Source organism: Caretta caretta, chromosome 17 (assembly GCF_965140235.1).
Source record: "Caretta caretta isolate rCarCar2 chromosome 17, rCarCar1.hap1, whole genome shotgun sequence".
Taxonomy (NCBI): Eukaryota; Metazoa; Chordata; order Testudines; family Cheloniidae; genus Caretta; species Caretta caretta.
In genome coordinates this window covers 12,955,641-12,977,285 of record NC_134222.1, presented here as the reverse complement: position 1 = coordinate 12,977,285, position 21,645 = coordinate 12,955,641, and the positions used below count along the sequence as shown (strand labels likewise).

Below are 21,645 nucleotides of genomic sequence, written 5' to 3'. Positions count from 1 at the left end.
ATTTTAACCTGGTACAAAATGTGTGTGTCACTTTCCATACTATAAAACTGTGTTCATGGATGGTAATGTGGGGGAATAAATTGGTTTCTTATTTCTTCCGAAGTGAAATAATACTATGTTTCTCTAGATACTTTAGTTGCTGATTGAGCAAAATCAAACAAGCTTAAAACATGTTTTATTATCCACAACCCTTGTATGTGTGAATTTCAGAGGAAATGGAAAGATCTTTGGTCATGTTCTTTTTCCCCTGAAGAATCCTTTCCAGTTAAGGGCTACTATTGAATTAAAAATCAGTTCAAGAAAACAAAACAAAGCACCTTAACACCTTAAACTAAAACCATTTTTAAAGAAAAAATATTTTTCACTATGCTAGTTTCATTTTTGCATTTAACTCAGTCTAGTCCATATCAGCTGTGTGTGGTCCAGTTCCTTTTTCATGTTCCCTTGCAATAGTCAAACATATTTTGGGGTGGAGGTGTGTGTATGTAGGAGGATGTTCAAATCCAAGCTTTAACATTAATATATGCATAGTGCTTTAATGCTGAGTTGCTTATGTTTAGAGTCATAAGTGAATTTGTTTTTGTCATAAATGGAGCCAAGCAATTGAAATTAGAATGAAGCTATCTGGCAGTTAACTGCTCCATCACTGTGAAACTGTCCATGGGACAAGCTGTCCTAAAAGAGTAAAGACATTTACACAGTTTATTTCCAATCTGTGTATTTGAGTCAAATTTAATTATTTTCAAACAATTCAGAGGCTTAGGTCAGTAAATGTAGTTTCATTTGTCTTGTTCGGTACTGCATCAAATAGTTTAAAATTCTGAAAGTTGAGACCTACTGCTAGATAATGAATACCTGACTCTCTAATACTATGAGACATTGGTGCAAATACTGATTCTTACTCAGTTGTATAGACTCGTTGAAGACAAAAATGAGAAAAATGATCAGGAAACTAGGGATCTGGTTGCTTATTAAATTCTTGGATCAGTGTTAGATGGTTGTAAATCTGTTCAACAGAAATATTGCCTTACTTGCCTCCATGCTAAAATGGCTGACAATATTGGATCTGTCATGTCTTATTACCATGGCCCTACCAAATTCAGGGTCCATTTTGGTCAGTTTCGCAGTCTACAATTTTTAAAATCCTATAATTTCATGATTTCAGCTATTTAAATCTGAAATTTCACTGTGTTGTAACTGTAGGGGTTCTAACCCATAAAGAGGCAGGGGGGTTTGCAAGGTTATTGTAGAGGAGGTTGCGGTACTGCTACCCTTACTTCTTTGCTGCTGCTGGCGGTGACACTGCCTTCAGAGCTGGGAATCTGGAGAGCGGCGGCTGCTGGTCAGGAGCCCAGCTCTGAAGGCAGAGCCACCGCCAGCAGCACCGCAGAACGAAGGATGGCATGGTATGGTATTGCCACCCTTACTTCTGTGTTGCTTCCTGCAGAGCTGGGCCCTCAGTTAGCAGCCACCCAGCTCTGAAGGTAGCCATGCAGACGTAAGGGTGGTAATACCAAAGCCCCTCTTCCCCCCCTAACTCTCTTTTGGTTCAGGGCCCCCAATCTGAGAAATGCTGGTCTCCCCATGAAATCTGTACAGTATAGGGTAAAAGCACACAAAAGACCAGATTTCATGGTCCGTGATACGTTTTTCATGGCTGTGAATTTGGGGTAGGGTCCTACTCATTAGTTTGACTTCTTCAGAGACGGTTAGATCCTAAATACAAATCTAGTAAATACAAATACATCCTGTATCTGTTCATTAAGGAGCCATGTATTTTACTATGTTTGACATTCTCCTGCCTGGCATGTTGTGTAATCACTCGTACCCACACACTACCCTGGTGAGAGTGGAGTGTTCTGCTTAGGTAGCCTTTTACGTTTTTTTCAGAGTTGTATGACTACACAAGGTGCAAGACGGTGAAGAATCAGACCTCCTGTATTAAGAGTTGACCTGTACATAGCACTTTACATTGACAAAAGCTATACACATTTACATTCATCCTGTGACTGTTTTGGTACTGTATGATTGTATAACCATCAAATGATGGTGTTCTAACTAGTGAAAATTGCCCTGGCTCCTCTAGCCTTTGTGTTTTTACTACTTGAATTATCGAATAATTCGAGAGAGGATAGCTTCTCTCTGTAAGACAAATGGACTCTTCAAAATATTTACATTTCTTTATCAAAGTATTTTCATTGGATTTCTTTAACCGTCTGTCAACAAGTTTCTCTTCAGTTCTTTAAACAGGAAGAAATGAGCCTAAAGTCTGAACGCAGAGGAATTCACGTTGATCAGTCAGAACTACTGTGCAAGAAAGGATGTGGTTACTATGGAAACCCTGCTTGGCAGGGCTTCTGCTCCAAGTGCTGGAGAGAAGAGTACCATAAGGCAAGGCAGAAGCAGATTCAGGATGACTGGGAGCTGGCAGAGCGGTAAAGATGCCTCTTTATTCCTTCATCCCTTGCAGTCAGATGGCTTTGCCAAACAGTATGGCCATCTTTTATTTTATAGTTCTTTTTACCCTTCTTGCCTTCAGTTGCCAGCTGTGGGCTTTGCAGGAGGAGACCGAATCAAATTTCTGATCTCGAGGAAGAAATTTGTCATTTGTGATATTTTTGCATAAAAAACACTTCAGAAGAGCATTGCTATGTGGTAACTAAGGACAACAAAACAAAACCCCAATAAATATTCTGCATAATCTACATGATAAAGTCTGGAATTCCATGACTAATACTTGGCAGTGTACAAACTCCTTTTATTTCAGTCTTTTTTTCTTAGATGCTGATTAGATTAAATTATAGTTGATTATACTTCTCAGTTAATATTTTTGTCCTGGCAGTAGCAAGGATTAAAAATGCCACCATTTTCAGCATTAACTGAAATTTATAGTTCCTCTACTGTGAAACATGATCAGCAGCATCTTGGGTTTAGCCAATAATTAATATGAAGTTTCAGTTTTAAGTACTTTCGTTACTTTATAAGCAAAATTGGCAAAAGTACATCTTGTTTCTTTAATATAGGCTTGTGTTTTCCTGATTAGCTATTTCTGTTTAACTCCGCATGTGGACATTCTTATTCTGGAATAAGAGCATCCACACGTGGAGATAATCAGAAATAGTTAATCTGTTTTAAATGCACATCCTACCTTATTCCAGATCAAATTTCATGTGTAGTCAATCCTAGCAGCAAAGATTTGTTTTTTACATCATGGGTGAGAAGATGTTTTTGCTTTATGCCCATTCAATAAATGGCATTTTAGTAACTTCTGCTATCTTCAGCTGGCCTGGAAATGTCCAGCTGTGATTTCCAATGCATACTGCACCACAATTATCCATGCCTCCATTACCTACAGGCTGCAGTATTATAATGCTTAAGTTTACCTTTGAAGGTTGCTTGCATGTTTCACCTAGTGGAGAATGTGGCCACATCTGTCATTAAGGGTTTGTCTACACTAAAGTTTTTTTTTTTTTAAACTTTAGTTGATTGCCAGTTAACTTGCATTTGCTACTCCACAAACATTGGTTCCAGCAATTGAACATTTGTGGCATATCCTAGAATTCAATCTGGAATAAATCTCAAACTTTTTTGGAATGTCCAGGCTAGAATGTAGACACTTGTTAGCTAACTCAAGTTAACTGGCAATCAATTAATCAAGTTCTAAAAAAAAAACTTCAGAAAAACCTCATGTAGACATACCCTAACTCAGTGGTGGGCAACCTGCGGCCCGTTAGGGTAATCCGCTGGCGGGCCATGAGACAGTTTGTTTACATCGACTGTCCGCATGCACGGCCACCCGCAGCTCCCGGTGGCCACGGTTCGCTATCTGTCACCAAGATTGACATAGATGAAAACAAATTTATAACCTCTTCAGGAGGGAATAAAGGGGGCAGGTAATAAGGGTGGTGGTATTTTTGTAACTGTCCAAGTACCATGGTGTTGGGTCTGTAAGAAATCCTTTTAATAAGTGATAACTTTTCACTGGGGATGTTGAAGCAGCAGATAAGCTCTTTATGATTATGATTAACTTGTTTAAAATAGTAAATACAATCCCTGCCTTGAAGAGCTACAATTAAGGTGAAAGGACAAATGTTTTTACTGTGTTGACCGTGAGGAAAGGAGAGATTTATATAACGACAAAGAAGTGATGCTTGGAAGAAGAGTTGATAGAGGGGTGAGGGAGGAGAAAAGAGTCTGGGAACAGGCTTGGGGGGCAGAAAGGATAGTGGATTTGACAGTGCTTATTAATCTTTTGTTGGCGCTAACTAGCCACACTGTCCCAAATTCTTTTAATTTTAGACTTCAGCGTGAGGAGGAAGAAGCCTATGCTAGTAGTCAGAGTACACAAGGGGCACAGTCGCTCACCTTTTCCAAGTTTGAGGAAAAGAAAACCAATGAGAAGACACGCAAGGTGACAACCGTCAAGAAATTCTTCAGTGCGTCTTCCAGGACAGGAGCTAAGAAGGGTAATTCTTATATTTCTTTAACCATTACTATATAATATATCCTTTATGGATTTTTAGAAGGCTGTGTATAATGGTTTACCAAATATAAGCCAATAACTACGTTGTATATGGACCTCCATCCTATACTTGTATAATTACAAGGTCAGAGTCATCGCCACTGTTAGAAACAATACTGATAAAACTACTGTTTTGAATCTGCTCCACTGTTTCCAGAACTACCATGCTGTTTTACAAACTGTATGCCCAAATAAAGCCTCTAAAACCTTAATTCCCACTGAGTTGTTAGTAGTTCCTCTGATCAGCATACAGGGGAAATAATACCATCAGATGTGACGGCTGACTCTGTATTGATGGAACTCCTGGATCACTTTACACTATTGACAAGAGTTATCTGTGTGAATAGTTTTAAGTCTTCCCAAGCTATTTGCCACTAAAAAAAGTTGTGAAAGGGACTTGAAATTCTAGGGTCTGTAGACAGTGCATGTCTGTGATTAACTCAATTTAAAACAAGTTTTCTTGGTCTTGGATTAGTCTAAATTAGTGGTTTTCAACTTTTTTTCATTTGTGGACCCCTAACAGATTTTGGATGGAGGTATAGACCCCTTTGGAAATCACAGGTTGAAAACCACTGGTCTAAATGAGCAGTGGTTCTCTTTGCAATATACTCCATGTAATTTGGCCAAGTTGGGTGTCCAAACTGAAGCTTAGACTAGTTAACAGAAAATGAGTTACCTGTCTTCCTAAAGCTGGGTGAGGGTGCCACACGCTTGCGTCCAAGGCACTTAAGTTTATTAATTCAAACCTTTATTTGAATGAAAAGCTTTTCTTGCAATAATAATTACACTATTAAAGCAAGATACAACAGACATACAGAAAAAGATAATGGCCAGTTACCTTCTCCTGGGTTATAAGTCACTCATGGTGGGTTTCCCCAATGAAGCTCCAACTGTCCCCTCACGTTTTAAGACACTTACACACATCCAATTACATATTCATTAGTTCTTTTCCCACTCACCATTAAGTATCATCAATATTATGTATCTTATGTAATTCATACAATAGGCATGTGTAAGCTTCAATTTGCAGGACTTCTGCAACCTGTGCTATTTTCATGTTGTTTCTCTTTTCTAATTGGGTTATTACCACTGACCATGCATACTTTGACCAGGTCACTTTATCTGATATTAGGGACTTTTTCTCTAATTGCCTTTTGGCAGCACATTTTGTTTATCTGTTGTCTTCCAATTTAAGCCCATCCTGTGCTCAAAATATTCCTTTTGTCCTGTACAGCAGCAGCTGTAAGCAAGTTCACTTAACAAATTAGAGCAATGCTACACTCATTCAAACAAAGCTGAGGCCAGCCAAGTCATAAGTGTCTTGATCTGTCCAAACTTTTTATATAACCCATTCTTATGACAATTCCCAATAAAGGCCAGTGTGCTGACATTAGAAACTGTTCAGAAGATCTTTGTTCCCTTCACCACTTCTTGCGTTAATATATCCCTGAAACAAAGCAAATGGAATTTTCTCCTGGTATCACTGTTTGTAAAAGATCCTATAACTACAAAGCTGTGTTAAGGAAGTTTGCAGCTAAACTTCTTGTGTTTTTTATATTGAGCATGAGGAAACTTAGTATTCTTTCTGGATTGCTTTGTCAGTTAAAATCACTGTGAATAATCCTATAAAATGTAACTGAGGCTTCTTTACGTATGTTTTATGTAACAAACTATATGGAGCAGCATCTGAAGTCCTATAAGTATTAATTAGGGCTTCTGATTTTCAGTTTCAGTTGATAAACATGAATAAAACACTCCTGATACAAAAAAAACCCCCATACTTTTATCTAAGGCCTTGTCTACACAGAGCAGTAATGCGGAGTACAGGAGTGTGATTTCTAAAATGCACTAACCATGTAGATGCTGATGGTGCACAATAAAGATTCCCTACTGCACCTTAAGATAGCTCAGCTGGAAACGTAACTATGTTAAAACACATTGGGAAACATTACAAAGATTACAGTAGTATACACTGTAATGAGTAATGCATATGATTTACATTACTCATTACAGGTTTCAGAATAGCAGCCGTGTTAGTCTGTATCCACAAAAAGAAAAGGAGGACTTGTGGCACCTTAGAGACTAACCAATTTATTTGAGCATAGTGAGCTGTAGCTCACAAAAGCTTATGCTCAAATAAATTTGTTAGTCTCTAAGGTGCCACAAGTCCTCCTTTTCTTATTAGTCATTACAGTATATGCAAGAGAGCTCTGAAAAACCCTGATTTTTGTACATGTACATAAAAGTCAAAAATTGCTAAAAATCCCAAAAAATGAAACAAACCTTAAAAAAACCCAGAAGCCCTAATGTTGTAATGATGTAAATAAAGTTACTAGTTAACTGCCAGGAGTCATAAAAGGTAACCATAGATGATACCATGGTACACTTCTAGCAAAGTGATTTACTTTATCAGAGCAAAAGCAAACCATGATCAGCACTTGCAGGGAACAGCTATGATACACTTTAAAGCAAGCACCTTGACGAATGTCGGCTCCAGTAGAGGTGTAACAAGGAAATGTACATATTGGTCAACCAGTGTAATAAATTCCTTCTTACACAGGACGACAGTCTCTTCACCCAAACAGTTGTTTTAAGAATTAGCCTTATTAAAAGTGACTTTCAAATCATTTAACAAAATGACCTTTGTTAGCAGTATGTGCTTAATGTTTACAACAGCCAGACTAATAGAAAATTCAATTTAAGACTAAACTTTACAAAATAGGCTAAATGCAGGGACTGAATGAAGCATATGTTTGAAATGGCTGGAGTAACAATTGTTTCTGGCAAGCTCTCCTCAAAATCTTTTCAATAAAGATGCATATGGACATGGGTATCTTTTTGACTATATATAAGGGGTTTTTTTTTCAGAAACATAAGTTTTTAAATTAGTGGACAATATACAGTTTAGAAATAATGTTGAAAGTGGAATGACTTCAACTCATGCTAAGGGAGAAAGCTTTCAGGAACCTTATTCATCAAAAATGCTTCCAGCTGGAAGTTCTATCACAACTTTATTGTAAATAGCTGGGTGGAAGGGCCCTGTGACTTCTGTGAGACGGGTTTTTGTTGGAACCAAGGATCAGCCACATTTTCAGTGTGATGACTGTATGGTTTAGGAATTGTAGGGGAATACTCTATGAATAATAATAGATTATAGGGCCCTGAGTTTTAGTAATATTCAATAAACAGATGTCTAAATGTTGTGGAAATGCACTTTTGAAGCAGTAAGCAACACGTGTTCTGAAGACTTCAGATAATTTTGTAAGGAAAACCAAGATTGTGTAACCTGTGTATCCTCAAGGAAAATAACGTGAATAAGCATTGTTTAAAAAAAAAACAAAAAGGGAGTTTCAGGAGGAATACTAAGTTTGTTCTTCACTAAATATTTGTTATCCATTGTAGAGTCTGTTGAAAGAGAAGAAGAAAAATTGCATCATTGTCTTTGCATAGCAATAACTTAAAAAAAGAAACTAATTTTGTAATTATGCACTTTGGCTTGGGTAGTAAATGGCTGATAGAGAACTTGACTCTTGAGGAGGAACTCCAAAAAGCATGGAGTATATTTTCCTATAATGGAAAGGTGACATTGCTGGGTCTCCAGTTTTGTAGACACACTGCATATTTCCTTGCGATAAGAAATTAAATATACTTTGCCTTCATTTTGGAGTGTCTGCCTCTCAGTGCATGAATGCCACCTGGTTAAACACAAAAGCATCTCAAATCACTGATGTCTTAACTCCTTGTCCCTGATCCAGAATAGTAACATTCATTCTTCTCATTCCCATGTTCTTCCCCTCCCCCTTTTTTTTGGGGGGGTCCTATTCTCCTTACCACTTGACACTCTTGCTGTTGGTGTCTTGCTTGCTTTTGCATTTATTCCAGTGGCTCAAGAGAGAAACCTTAAGCAAGGACAGCTTGGGAGGGAGCGAAATGCTGATAACCTTCTCAGGGACTTGAAGGAGATTTTTACTCCCTCCTGGGAGCTGGCTTCCCCTACTGAAGGTAACACAGCACAGCTTGGAGAGCTGTCTGCTTGTTCTAGTAAGTTTATTTAGTTGGGCTTTGCAAAATCCAAACTAGGGTTGTGCCAGCTATAACTTAGGCCATTGAATATGATGACGACAAGAAAGGCAATGCTTGACATCATTATGTACATTCTAAAGCTGGTTTATGATATATGAACTTTGAACCAACAAGTTGCCTTTAGGGGAAAAAAATGAAACTCAAATTTCTTAGAAGAGATTTGTTTTCTTGCACAATACTTCAGGAATCAAACTATGAAAGAAGACAAATTTCCACTTTTTAAAAATAGTGAATGAATCCGTGCTGCTTCATCTTTAGTTTTAAAAAAAAGCCTCTAAAATGCTGCACTAAAAATAACTATGCTAGAAATGGGACTTTAGTTTGTGTAAATTTGCTTGAATTATACCCAGTACATTCTCAAAACGTGTCTTCAGGACATAGTTACATAAATCAGGGGAAAGCAATTTTATGTTATGAGAGAAGCGACATTTTTATAATCTGAGTTGAATAATAGCAAAATTGACAAAGTAGCTGCTTTAGGATCTTGTCCAAAATCTTAGCTATAGCATGTTTGGCATTCTGATGTTCTGGTCTCTAAAGAAATTCTAAATTGCAAAGTGTCTTTATTTTACAGAATATATCGGGTATATACACATGTTAAGGGAATTTTTTGGGGGGAAGTACTAGAAAATACTTTTTTTTCATATTCTTATTCATTGACTTTAGTCCAAGTAATGGCACAACCATAGTGTGAAGCAGCTGGAATGCTAATGTTCTGCTGGGGCACCCAAACGCCACATAGAAATGAAAGAAAAAGGAGATATTCATGTAGATGATGATTATCCTCCTTGTAAAAATTATCCTTAAATCCCCACACTTCTGTTTTTTGTATTGTGTTGATATAGCTCCTCTTGCAGGCTCTTCCTAACCTGCTCAAATGGGCTTTATTCCTTTTCTGTGATTAAATTATCAGTAAATACGCATGCTCACTTACTATGGAATAAGTGCAGTAAGGTATATAACTGAAATTACATATCTTACAGAATGTAGTGAGCAATACACAGTATGCTGCTTCACATGTCTTAAGCCAAAATTTCTGTGTAGAGAGTAGTAGCAAATAAAATTGCAACCTCCCTGATTCATATTAAATCATTACAAATTTGGGTGCTGTAACTATTAAAGAGTGAAGTTATTTTAAACTAGAGAGCAAATGAAAACAGCGCTCAAATTTTGTAGCCATGTCTGTAGTAACTGTATCTAGATGGAGGCTATTAATATTTTACCTTTACTAAGCTAAAAGTGTCTCAGATGAAGCTTTCTAAACCGAGCTTTTGTAGTCGTTAAACAAAAACTAGAAATAGCAGAATGAGGGTGCCATTTTTATGGATATCTAATCAGCCAAATGTCATAAGAATAGATGGATGATAAAACTTCATGCTGATAAATTTGAATATTGAAGGAAGCCAGTTAGCTAATACTCGACATTGATTTAATGGTGAATTAAAATACATCATAAGATTATTTGATATAATTTAGAGCGAATACTTTTTCAAAATTAGTGCTTTTTTTCTTTTTAATTGTATCTTATAAAGTGCATATTTGTAACCAACTAGTTATGTCATACTAAATTTAGTAAATTATTTACTCTGTTATGGTACTCTACTAGGTTGCATTTAAGTAGTATTCAAATTACTATGTAGACTCAATCTTGAATACTGCTTTGAATCTTCAGAATTTTTTAAAATTCCTTTTTATACTTAAAGAACAACCTTTGGGTATAAATAGAAATGAATGGATTTGCTTTAGCAATATTGATCTTAACTGATAGAATTCAAATATTTCTATTTATATGGCTTATAAGGAGTAAAATTTTAACACACACCGGTACAGTAACTCCTTGTTTAATGTTGTAGTTATGTTCCTGAAAAATACTACTTTAAGCAAAACGATGTTAAGCAAATCCAGGTTCCCCACAAGAATTAAGGTAAATGGGGGGTGGGTTCGGGTCCATGGAAATTTTACATATACACAGTATAAGCTTTAAACAAACAATTCAATACTGTGCACAGCAATGATGATAGTGAAGCTTGGCTGAGGTGGTGAAGTCAGAGGGTGGGATATTTCCCAGGGAATGCCTTACTGCTAAATGATGATCTAGCGCTCAGCTGAGCCCTCAAGAGTTAACACATTGTTAATGTAGCCTCATACTCTATAAGGCAGCAGGAATGGAAGGAGGAGAGACAGCATGTGTGAGAGAGAGAGAGATGCATTGCCCCATGAAGTATGCTGACCCCACTCTAGGTACACTGGCTTTTTAAGTAGATCAAAAAGTTGAGACAGCAGCTGCTCCCTCCATCCTGAGCCCTGTGGTGTCGTCTCTCCCCCCCCCCCCCCATTCTGTGGAGATGGGGTAAAGGAGTGGGGGGATGGGACATCCTGACATTAGCACCCCTCTCTCCCCACCCCCTCCACAGTAAGCAGGAGGCTGGGGGAGCAGCTCCAAGGCAGAGGGGGGGACAGCTGAACTGCCTGGCAATTGATAGCCTGCTGGGCGGCTGCTGCACAGGGAAGTTAGGGGAGCTGATGGGGCGGCTGCCGGCCCACCCTGGTTCCAAGCCCCCACCGCCAGCTCCAATGGGCTGCTCTTCCTGCAAGCAGGGACAAAGCAGGCTGCTGCCAAACAACATTATAAGGGAGCATTATGCAACTTTAAATAAGCACGTTCCCTAATTGATCAGTGATGTAACAACGTTAACTGGGATGACGTTAAGTGAGGAGTTACTGTAACTGCATTACTGCTAATAGTGTCCATACCGGAGGTGGCCAGCCTGCAGCTCTGGAGCTGCATGCGTCTCTTCAGAGGTTAATATGTGGTTCCTTGCATAGGCGCTGACTCCAGGGCTGGAGCTATAGATGCTAACTTTCCAATATGCTGGGGGGGCACTCACTGCTCAACACCAGGCCCTGCCCCCACTCCACGCCTTTCCCCAAGGCCCCTGCCCCTTCCCCGAGCCTGCCATACCCTCCTTCCTCCCCCCCGAGCCTGCAGCTCACGCAAAACAGCAGTGTGGCAGGCAAGAGGCATGGGGAGGAGTAGGAGGTGCCTGATCGTTGGGGCTGCCGGCGGAAGGGAGGCACTGGGGGCTGGAGGGGGGAGCTAATGGGGGCCTGCTGACGTATTACTGAGGCTCTTTGGCAATGTACGTTGGTAAATTCTGGCTCCTCAGGCTCTGGTTGGCCACCCCCGGTCTATACTGATTTTTATCAAGAGAAGACTATATTGCTAAGTGAGAAGCCCTTGAAGAGTCTCTCTCTCAAACATTGCTGTTCAAATTCATCACTGGTGTACAACTCCATTGAAATATGTGAAGTTAAAAATGAGAGATGAATCTGAGATGGTGTTGAGCCTATAAAAAGTCATATTGAATAAGAAACCAAATGAAATACATGAACTTAATGGACAAATTATTTTCCTCTTATTTAAAGTCCTGCATGTATGGCTACTGACACAGTGCATTCTCTTGTTCTGCATGTTATAAATGGGTTTGTTTGCGCTGAAAATCTGCTTATTAAGAATATTTTCATGTTTTTTCTCTCTTTGCTTTTTGCTTTTCATCATGTTCATTTACATCATCTTGCATTCAATCATTCATTTTGACAGTGTTGGCTGGCAAACTGAGAGGTGGGTGTGCTAAACTTGGGTAGAGAAGATCCTATCAAGTTTGTATGACTGTCTTGTAAAGTGCAGCCAATATTTGCTGAAGTACATGTTTCCCGAAGAGAAATGTTTGGAAGCCCCATGTTAATGTATACATTTCCAGCTTTGTAAACTTGCATACACAACTGGAACAAATTCCACTAAACAAAGGGTAGGGTTTTTCCCGTCTGTTGTTGAGTTCCATGTAGAAAACTGGACCATATTTGGTGTTTTTGCTCTGATTCAAACATTAAAGCCAGATTCTCATTTACACTAACACTGCTCTAGCAATATAAGGGGATTTTCAAGTGAGCATGTAACTGTAACTTGCACCCACTTTGTCTCCTTTATACTGTCAAAATTAATGTATAGGGTCATTAATGTAAATGAGAATCTGGTTTTAAATATTTGTGACTGTTAGCTTAATAAGCAGTTTCATATAGTTGTATTTAGTGATGGTTCAACATGTCACTATTTAATCCTGTTCTCTTCAGAAGAGAAAAATTCATCTTTATGTATAGAAGTTTAAATTAGGTTTGTCCTATAATTTTTTTAATCTGATACATTAATTGATTAGTACAATTAATCTCTAATTGTTTCTAATTTTCCCAGCAGAGATTCATGAAGCTAAGGCTCCTAGCCCTTCAATAAACAGGCAGGTCAGCATTGAGACAGATCGAGCGTCCAAGGAGTTTATAGAGTTTCTCAAGACCTATCAAAAATCTGGTCAAGACATTTATAAGCAGTGCAAAATGTTTTTGGAAGCAATGCATCACAAAAGGGTTGGTATATCACATGCATTATATAAGTGACACGTTAAAAACGAGGGACTTAGGCAGAAACAAAAGCTTTTAATCCTTTATGCAAAAGCTGAACCGTCAGTCCTCCGCGGAAGTATTGATGTGGCTATGGTGCCACCTAGGGTTGAAATGATCCAGCATTCATAAGGCCCTTCAGTTTTGGTTTTAATTTTGTTTGAAATTTCTCAAGAATGTATTGGTGTTTGTTATAAAATTTGAAAGGTTTAAAAAAAGGTGCAAAAAATAACTTCACAGTTGTCTGGGTGAATATTGGGGGACAGGAGGACAGAAAAAGCAACAAACAGAGAAAAGTAAGAGTATCGAATGTGAACACCGTTTAATGCTGTGGTTTATTTCATGGACTATACATTAGCAGTACACACACTTACACAAGCACGTGTTTGCATATATTCCATTACATTGGACTAATTTATTAGCATAAATGCATTATTGGATTTTTCTCAAGATAATCAGTATTTTTGTGTACTCCAAAATTTGGGGAAAATTGATGATAAAAACAATAGCTTTTATAAAACCTGGGAATTTTTTGGTAATTGTTTTGTTTTTTAAAATGAAGGGCTTTAAATATTGAGTATCTACTGTTAATACTATTTTCTTCTGCTTCAACTATAGCAATACAAATGGCAACCTGAAAATTAACTGGAATTTTAGATTGTCACCATTTTCATTACAGTCCCCCTCCCTTTTTCTCATGTATAAGTCATAGGAAAATCAGAAGATTTGTGAACCTGTCTCTTTATTTTATATTTAAAGTAAGTTGCGTGTAAAATGCTTTTAGGGCTCATGGAACTTTAAAATGTTAAAATTATTCCTTTTGTCATTCCAAAATATAAGTCATTGCGTTTGCTCCTTTGAAAACTGAGGCCACCCTTAGCTTTCTGTTGCCAGTTTGCCTGTGTACTTGCACGTTCATGTACAAACACCACTGAAGCTCCAGGAATTGGTCAGCAGCTGAGGAAGACTGCTTCTCTATTACTACCTGTGCAAATGGTTCTGTCATGAAGTTTTCCCTCCAAGTAATACTTATTACCTTCATACAGCACTTGTTGCTCTTTCTGTGCACACAAAACATGTAAGCGCATGCTTAAGTTCCATTGACTTTAATGCGACTTGAGGACATGCTTAAAGCTAAACAAGTGCTTAAATGCTTTGCTGAATAGAAATGGCTTGCTGAATCATGGTCCAACACTAGAAATTAATCTTGTAGTGTTCCAAAGTGCCATTGTCAGTAGTAACAGCACTTGGCACTTTTGTAGTGCCTCCATTTCAAATTGCTTTAAAAATACTAACAAAGTAAGTGTCACAACTTCTCTCTTAGGTTAACAAACTCTTTCCATTTTACAAATGAGAAAATTGAAGCATGAAAAGATTAAGTGACTTTCTGCAGGTCACACAGGAAGCCTGTTGCAATGCCTAGCCCCATACTTTAAATACAGCTCCATCATTCCACCCATTCGGGTTCGTAGTATTGTGCAGAACAAATAAATATAGTCTTCAAGTCACAATACGGAGAAGATAATTTGTCCTGTGTTCTGTACAACTCTTGCTGCTGTTAGATATTTTCCATGAAAAAATAGGTACATGACTACTTCTATGTCATTTGCATGGCACCATGCTGTTTTTTTTCACTTAAGATCAGTGTTCTGTCCTAGGAATTAAGTATTGAGGAACAATCTGAATGTGCCCAGGACTTCTATCAAAATGTAGCGGAGAAATTACAGACCCGTTGGAAAGGTATCAGACTCTTCTTTCTCTCACACCTTACCATTGAAACAGTATAATGTTTGGGCCACTTGCATCTCCCGAATCTCTCATGCACGTGCTCTCTCTTTCTCTCTCTGTCCCCATGTGACATTGTTACTTTTTAGTAGTAAACACTCTAATTAGAGCTATTCCAAGTAACATCACTATATTTAAGATTCTGTAAAGTTCTGCTATCTAAATTGATTGTCAGAGGGTATTTAAATATTTTAAAGAAACCCTGCCAAGTAACAGTTCAGTTCACAAAACATTTGTTGGTCCAAAACTTAAAAACAAAAACCAAAAAAACCCCTTAATTGTTGCTGTTTTTAAACTGGTATATTCAGTCCCTTTTTAATTTTCTAATTTTCATACCTATGCTTTCATCTTTCTTTAAACTGTTCTGCAATTTAACTTGTATTATTTGTATGTAATCTAACTGTCTGTTTACCCAGTATTTGGTGTATTCCCTACTCTTGGAGTGGGAAATATCCCAGGGAGTGTATTTTGAGTGGCACGTACCTTATTGTGATTATTCTCAAAAACTTTAAGCCGCCTTGCCTCTAGGTGTAGTTACATGTGCATGGAAGTGCATAGTAAGTTCATGAGGCCTCTAGCTCAGATATTTCATACTATAAAATGCATAGCAGCAGAACCAAAATTAAAATTCATAGTGCAGAGTAATACTTCAGTCCACTTCTATGTCTCTCAAGCATGTCTACAGTCAGTACAGGTCTGACTGTACAGGTATGACTATTCTGACCCTTGAAACAAGCCCACTTTCCTTTTGGTTCCTGAAAGGCAGAAACTCCAAAATTGAAAGCAGAGTATATTAAATGTCTCCACATTGTAAACTGTGTCAAGGACCATGTCTGTTCAGGGGTTTAAGTAATTTTTTTTAACCTAGATATTAAACCTCTTTGGAGCTAGGAACCTGTTTGATCTTCAGCTTCATGCCTTGCCTTCATATGCCTAGACATATGGTTATCTCAGAGCATCCACACTTGCTCCTTACTGTTGTATTATTCTTTACTTCTGAAAAGCATTAGATTCAGTACATCGGTACCTATTGTTTAACTCACATTTGACTTGAGCAGTAGAAGGGAATAACTCATACCTGTGCTGACTCAGTGGTTATTGTGGCCAACTGGCATTAAGTCTTCACAAACAATCCTATGGGTCCGTAAACCATCTAATTTACTACGTTTGGGGGATGGGTTTGTATCTTTCAGTTTCCCCAGAAAAAGTTGAGAAAGCAATGGACCAGATTGAAAAATATATCATGACTCGATTGTATAAATATGTGTTCTGCCCTGAAACAACTGATGATGAGAAGAAGGATCTGGTTGTCCAAAAGAGAATCAGGTAAGGATTTCTGAAGAGAAATAATCTAGAAGTCCAAAATCGCATGAGTGGTGTCTCCCATTCATGCCGAAACTAGCATGCTGAAATCTGGTGCAAGAGTGGCACTAATTTATTAACTGAAGACAATGTTTTGGATTAATTCTTTTGTAGCTTTTTGTTAAGGTAATGGAAATGACTACACTGGGTTATTTCATTTGAAATAATCATGCACTCACTTGTAGCGTATTAATTATAATATAAATGTTTTTCTGGGTAGTAATCTAGTTTCCTCAGTGGGTTGAAGTGCTTGCCTTGTCAAACAGAAGGCTCCTTATATGATAGCTTAATTAAAGAAGCTGTTAGCATACTGTTAACCTTTGCCGCTGACCTCAGACGACTTCATTGCTAGGGGTGGTGTGTGTTTTCATTTGTTTCTCTTGATAGGGCTTTACACTGGGTTACTCCACAAATGCTGTGTGTTCCTGTTAATGAAGAAATTCCAGAGGTCTCCGATATGGTTGTGAAAGCAATTACGGGTTTGTGAACTATAAACTAGCTTATCTTCTCCAAATTAACTATCTGAAGAAGTAAAAAGTATAAACACCTGCTTTTTCATAGAGACTGTATTTTTTGCTTTAAACAAGTGGCTACAATCCTGAATATTGTATACATAAATTCATTCCTCTGCAGAAACGCTTTGGACAAATTTGCTTCTGTAACTCACATTTGTTCACTGGTATCTTAAGGGGTAGATATGCCTCACTTAGGCCCCAATTCAGCAAAGCACTTAAACCCAAGCTTAACTTAAAGGATGAGAGTAGTCTCATTGAGAAGGTTGAGATTGGTAAAATTGAGATGCTTAGCAACCATACTGAATCAGGGCCTTGGAGCATAGCTGTTGTCATTCTTCTGTGAATCCTAATATTTGTACTGTTTACTTTGTCAACTATTGAAATCAAACAAAACTTAGTTCTGCTTTTTGGGAAATGGGTTCAGTTTTTGGATCTGCCACAGACTAGTAGAGTGATGTTGGGCTAGTTTCCCACCTATAAAATGAGAATAATATTTCCTTACCTCATGGAAGTGTTGTGAGAATAAATCCCAACAATGTTTACTCTGGAACTAGGTTGAAGTGGGAGGCATATAAATACTTAGTTTTCATACAGTATCAAGTGGAGTAAATTAAACACAAATAGTGCAATCTGATAGCAATCCAGTGGGTCACCCTTTACGTATGGATTTACTTTTGTGGGCTTCTGATGAATGGAGATCTAACTATATAGGGTTTTTATTTTACAGATATTATCGAAATGGATTCAAAACGTGTCCCTCGTGATAAATTAGCATGCATCACCCAATGCAGCAAACATATCTTCAACGCTATAAAAATCACAAAAAACGAACCAGCTTCTGCTGATGACTTCTTACCAACACTTATCTATATTGTTTTGAAGGGAAACCCACCCCGTCTGCAGTCCAACATCCAGTATATAACCCGCTTCTGTAATCCAAGCAGGTTAATGACTGGAGAGGATGGCTACTATTTTACCAACCTGGTAAGTTCAAGAACAGTGTTGAAGCTGTATACCATACTATCATCTGCTGTTTGATCAAGGCATTCCCAGCAAAGGTGAATGTCTTAATACTGAAGGAAACAGAAAATGTAGTCGCAAGATAATGTGAAACTATTCTTATGAAACAGTGTACTGCTGTTCAGGCTGGAGTGCACTCCCTTCCACTTTTCATTTCTTCTTCCTCCCCCCCCCCACCCTTCTAAGTTAGGTGAACCTAAGAATGCCTTGGTTTCCTAGCCACTTCTTTAACCAGTTCAAGCCCTTGATTCTGACCAGTATTTTGCCCGTGCAGACCTGGGCAAGCTTTTATTATGTAAGAAAAGTGAAAGTTCAGCTACCACTTGATTTACGTTAACCTCAAGGTTCAGGCATTAAAGATATAACAGATGAAGAACCATTAACTTGTAACAGTTTTGAGAAGGTTGACTTGACTACTAGCTATTCAAAATCTGCTGAGGCTCGATTATGCAGCGCTTGTGCATGCTCGGTTGCCATTTGAGTTGGCAGGATTTCATCATGTGAAAGGCCTGCAGGATCCAGCCATTGATAGAGAGGGACAGTCCTATGGAAGTATCCCTAGAACAGGGCGGGCGTGTGTGTGTTTGGCTGAACAAAACTGTGAATTTGGATACCCTGGAATTTGCATATGTAACAATTCTACAAGAAAAATGAATTTTTTTCTTAATATGAAATACTTCAGTGTGTGTTCTAAATAATGCTTTCAGAAGGAGAACGCTTCAAGCTGAGATGCATTCCTCCCATTTACTTTTTCAGAAACAGATTAGATGGTGTAGCATGAAATTATGCTCAGTACATAACTAAAACAAATGCACCTAGTATAGAGTGCTGCTGTCAACTGTGTCTTTTCATTCTTTCACTTACTGTTCTTTTTCAAAATGCAGTGACCCCATAGTTTGCAATGGAGCTTCCTCATTCAGTCAGCACACAATTGCTTTGTACAGCCAAGATGACCTGATCTGAATGGTGTTCTGCAGTTTCTTAAAATGTTAGTTATTTTTATTTTTTGTGAACGGCCTTATTTTAACCAGGCTACGCTGAGAGGCTTTTCAGGAGAGCAGCAATTTGCTGTCCGGTGATCTGTTGAACCATTAAACCAACCACCATATTGTTTGTATAACAGCACGATTAAAATGCAGAACACTTGTTGTTTTGGGTTATGACTTGCATCATGTACCCTGCAATGACACTCTCTCTCTGTTCTGTGTGTAGTGCTGTGCTGTGGCCTTCATTGAAAAGCTGGACGCTCAATCTTTAAATCTAAGCCAGGAGGATTTTGATCGCTACATGTCGGGCCAAACGTCTCCAAAGAAACAAGAGTCTGAAAACTGGTCATCAGATGTGTGCCTAGGTGTTAAACAGATGTATAAGAACTTAGACCTCCTATCTCAATTGAATGAGAGACAGGAAAGAATTGTCAGTGAAGCCAAGAAGCTTGAGAAAGACCTTATAGATTGGACTGATGGAATTACTAAGGAAGTCCAAGATATTGTTGAAAAATATCCATTGGAAATAAAACCAAAAAATCAACCCTTAGCAGCTATTGACTCTGAAAACGTAGAGAATGATAAATTGCCCCCACCATTGCAGCCTCAGGTTTATGCTGGATGATAATTTACCATGAAAGTATTAACTTCAAAAGGAATTCTTACACACCTATTACTATTTGCTGCTTGGAAAGGGGAATAAGTTTGAGGCTAAAAAAATCAAATGAGTTTAAATCAGTACATTTTTAAAGGTACAATTATTTTGTTTAGAGTGTAATAAATTGTATTTATTTTAGTCAAAGTAGGTTTCTATTAGGCTTTTTTGGTTTTTTGAACTGAATTTAAATTTTCTACACAAAGCCAATGTAATTTTTAAGCAACACTAGTCCATTGACAACTTTTTCCTGAAAGCTTTCTTCTGGGCATGCACTTATGTGTTTTTAAATAATGAGTTTAATTTAAATTTAAGAAGAAAAAGATTAGCAGTACTTCTTGAATAATGCAAGGCTGGGAGTTCTAGCAGAAACTCAAAGGTACCAGTGTTCCAGGGTCTGAATTTATTCTGTAGTTGTAATGATGAAAGATATAGTGTAAAATAAATATGTAGAATTGTAAATAGGTTTAAAAAAGTAATGTTTCAACTGTGCATGGCACCTTGTGTATTAGTACAAAATGATATATAAAAATGTCCATTTTTAGCACCTTTTATTTAGTTCAATATTAACTTCACAGTATATAAGGAAGTACACCATTAATGTATTTTAGCAAGCTGGATGATGCAACGGAATGAACTGCAGATTTGAAAGCTTGACAGAACTATATCATAGTATTCATAGCTTTTAAACGCATTCTTTATAATAACTCTTGGGATCTGAAAATTGAAATATTTTTTCATCTTAACATTTCCCTCCATTTTTGTCGGTATACTGGTGGTCTGTTGAGTTGCAGGTAGGTGCTGGTGTTGCTTATTTCTAAGAAGAAAGAGCATTGAAGCAGGTTTTGGAAGGAGAGGAAAATGACAGACTTGGAACCCGTGGTGATAGTTGTGGGGGAAATGGCTCAAATGCTCAGCCAACAGTGACTGACTCCCTTTCCTAATACAGTGAGTTTGTATTGTTTAGCCATTTCCCACTAATGGGTTGGGCCTTGACCACTTTCTCTCCTCCTTCTCCCCCCCAATCAAGGCATGCATCATATGAACCTGTTTTAGAGGCTGCTTTATTAAGAGCATGACCCTTTGCTGTTAGCAAGAAAGAGCACATTTACTTTTACAAAATTGCACTATTCTGGGCTTTAGTGATTTTTGAGTACTGAAAGTGAACAGTTCACTTCCCAAAAGCTTTAAATCGCTGTGTACTGTATTTCATTTGAAAAGTAACCCGCTGGTTCACTCCACAAAACGTGTAACCATTTGCAGATTTTTTTTATATTCCAGTGAAACATTTTATATATCATTTTAAATATCTTCCAGTTAATTTAGTCTGCCATGGCTTCTATGTGTACCTGTGATATTTAATGCTTTTCAGAGATACGTTCCTTAGCTTGGCTAAGGGCTGTTCTTAAGCAACTTTAAATTTTTTCCGTCAAGGGGAGGGTACCTACCTCTTCATTGTATTCCATTGCTTTAAAATTACTGATACTTCAAAATTTGCACTGCAATAATTTCAGACCAAAACTGTGACTTGTCCTATTTTTAATTCTCAAATTGCTGTGTTTAACGGTTTGAACTATGCATTCCTAGTGTTTTAAAGATAACTAATTACCCACATTTCCCTGCAGAGATGCAACAATGAGTCAGTTGATCATAAGAAATTACTCTGAGTAGTTACTGTTCATTGATGAGACTCTGCTCCTAGACTGTTCAAGACCTTATCAATGCTTGTAGTGAGCCCTTATTTTCTCTACATACATTAGGTGCTAATTCTGATATCCAGGTACACATTTGTCTCTTTCCTAAAAATAAATAAGTAAATAAATAAAATGTACACATCTTTTAGCTACTGCATACTAAATTGCTGTTAAATAAAAATATGTGCATTCTTCCTTTGTTAATGAGTTCTTTAAAAATCCTGCTTTTATTGTAATGCTGCTATTGTTTAAATATTTGTTTACTTATGTCAGGCACCTGTTTTTTCCATATTTGTGGAGGGGAAGAAACATTGGGTTTTCGTGTGTTCTAGATTTTGGATTTGAACTTCTGACTCTAAACACATCAGAGTCTCAGTAGCAGAACTGTTTTTGACCTTGGAAAAAGATCACTGAAGCAGAGAGCAGTGGGGTAATCAAATGACATAATTCTTCTAAAGTGCTTTTCTAGCTAAGGTATTTCTAATTCATTTATCAAACCACCGGAGTTCTGTCACAGGCACAAATTAGTTCTCAATACCTCTCTGAGGTGGGTGAATTAGTTTCATACTCA

General features: G+C 37.8%; 1 protein-coding gene across 4 annotated transcripts in view; it reads left to right on the top strand.

Moving 5' to 3' along the window:
- The window catches only part of RABGEF1 (RAB guanine nucleotide exchange factor 1), a 33,157-nt gene extending 11,889 nt beyond the window's left edge, over nucleotides 1–21,268 (top strand). For 3 of the 4 annotated variants that reach the window (XM_048824347.2, XM_048824348.2, XM_048824344.2), the window contains 8 exons: nucleotides 2,239–2,435; nucleotides 4,300–4,466; nucleotides 12,855–13,024; nucleotides 14,716–14,797; nucleotides 16,036–16,168; nucleotides 16,592–16,683; nucleotides 17,447–17,703; nucleotides 18,952–21,268. In XM_048824347.2, coding sequence (XP_048680304.1) covers nucleotides 2,257–2,435; nucleotides 4,300–4,466; nucleotides 12,855–13,024; nucleotides 14,716–14,797; nucleotides 16,036–16,168; nucleotides 16,592–16,683; nucleotides 17,447–17,703; nucleotides 18,952–19,350 — 1,479 coding nt within the window. In that variant the 5' untranslated portion in view covers nucleotides 2,239–2,256 and the 3' untranslated portion in view covers nucleotides 19,351–21,268. The remainder of the gene's footprint in view (nucleotides 1–2,238; nucleotides 2,436–4,299; nucleotides 4,467–12,854; nucleotides 13,025–14,715; nucleotides 14,798–16,035; nucleotides 16,169–16,591; nucleotides 16,684–17,446; nucleotides 17,704–18,951) is intronic. The other variant, XM_048824346.2, reaches the window with a different exon arrangement.
- Nucleotides 21,269–21,645: the final 377 nt, after the last annotated feature.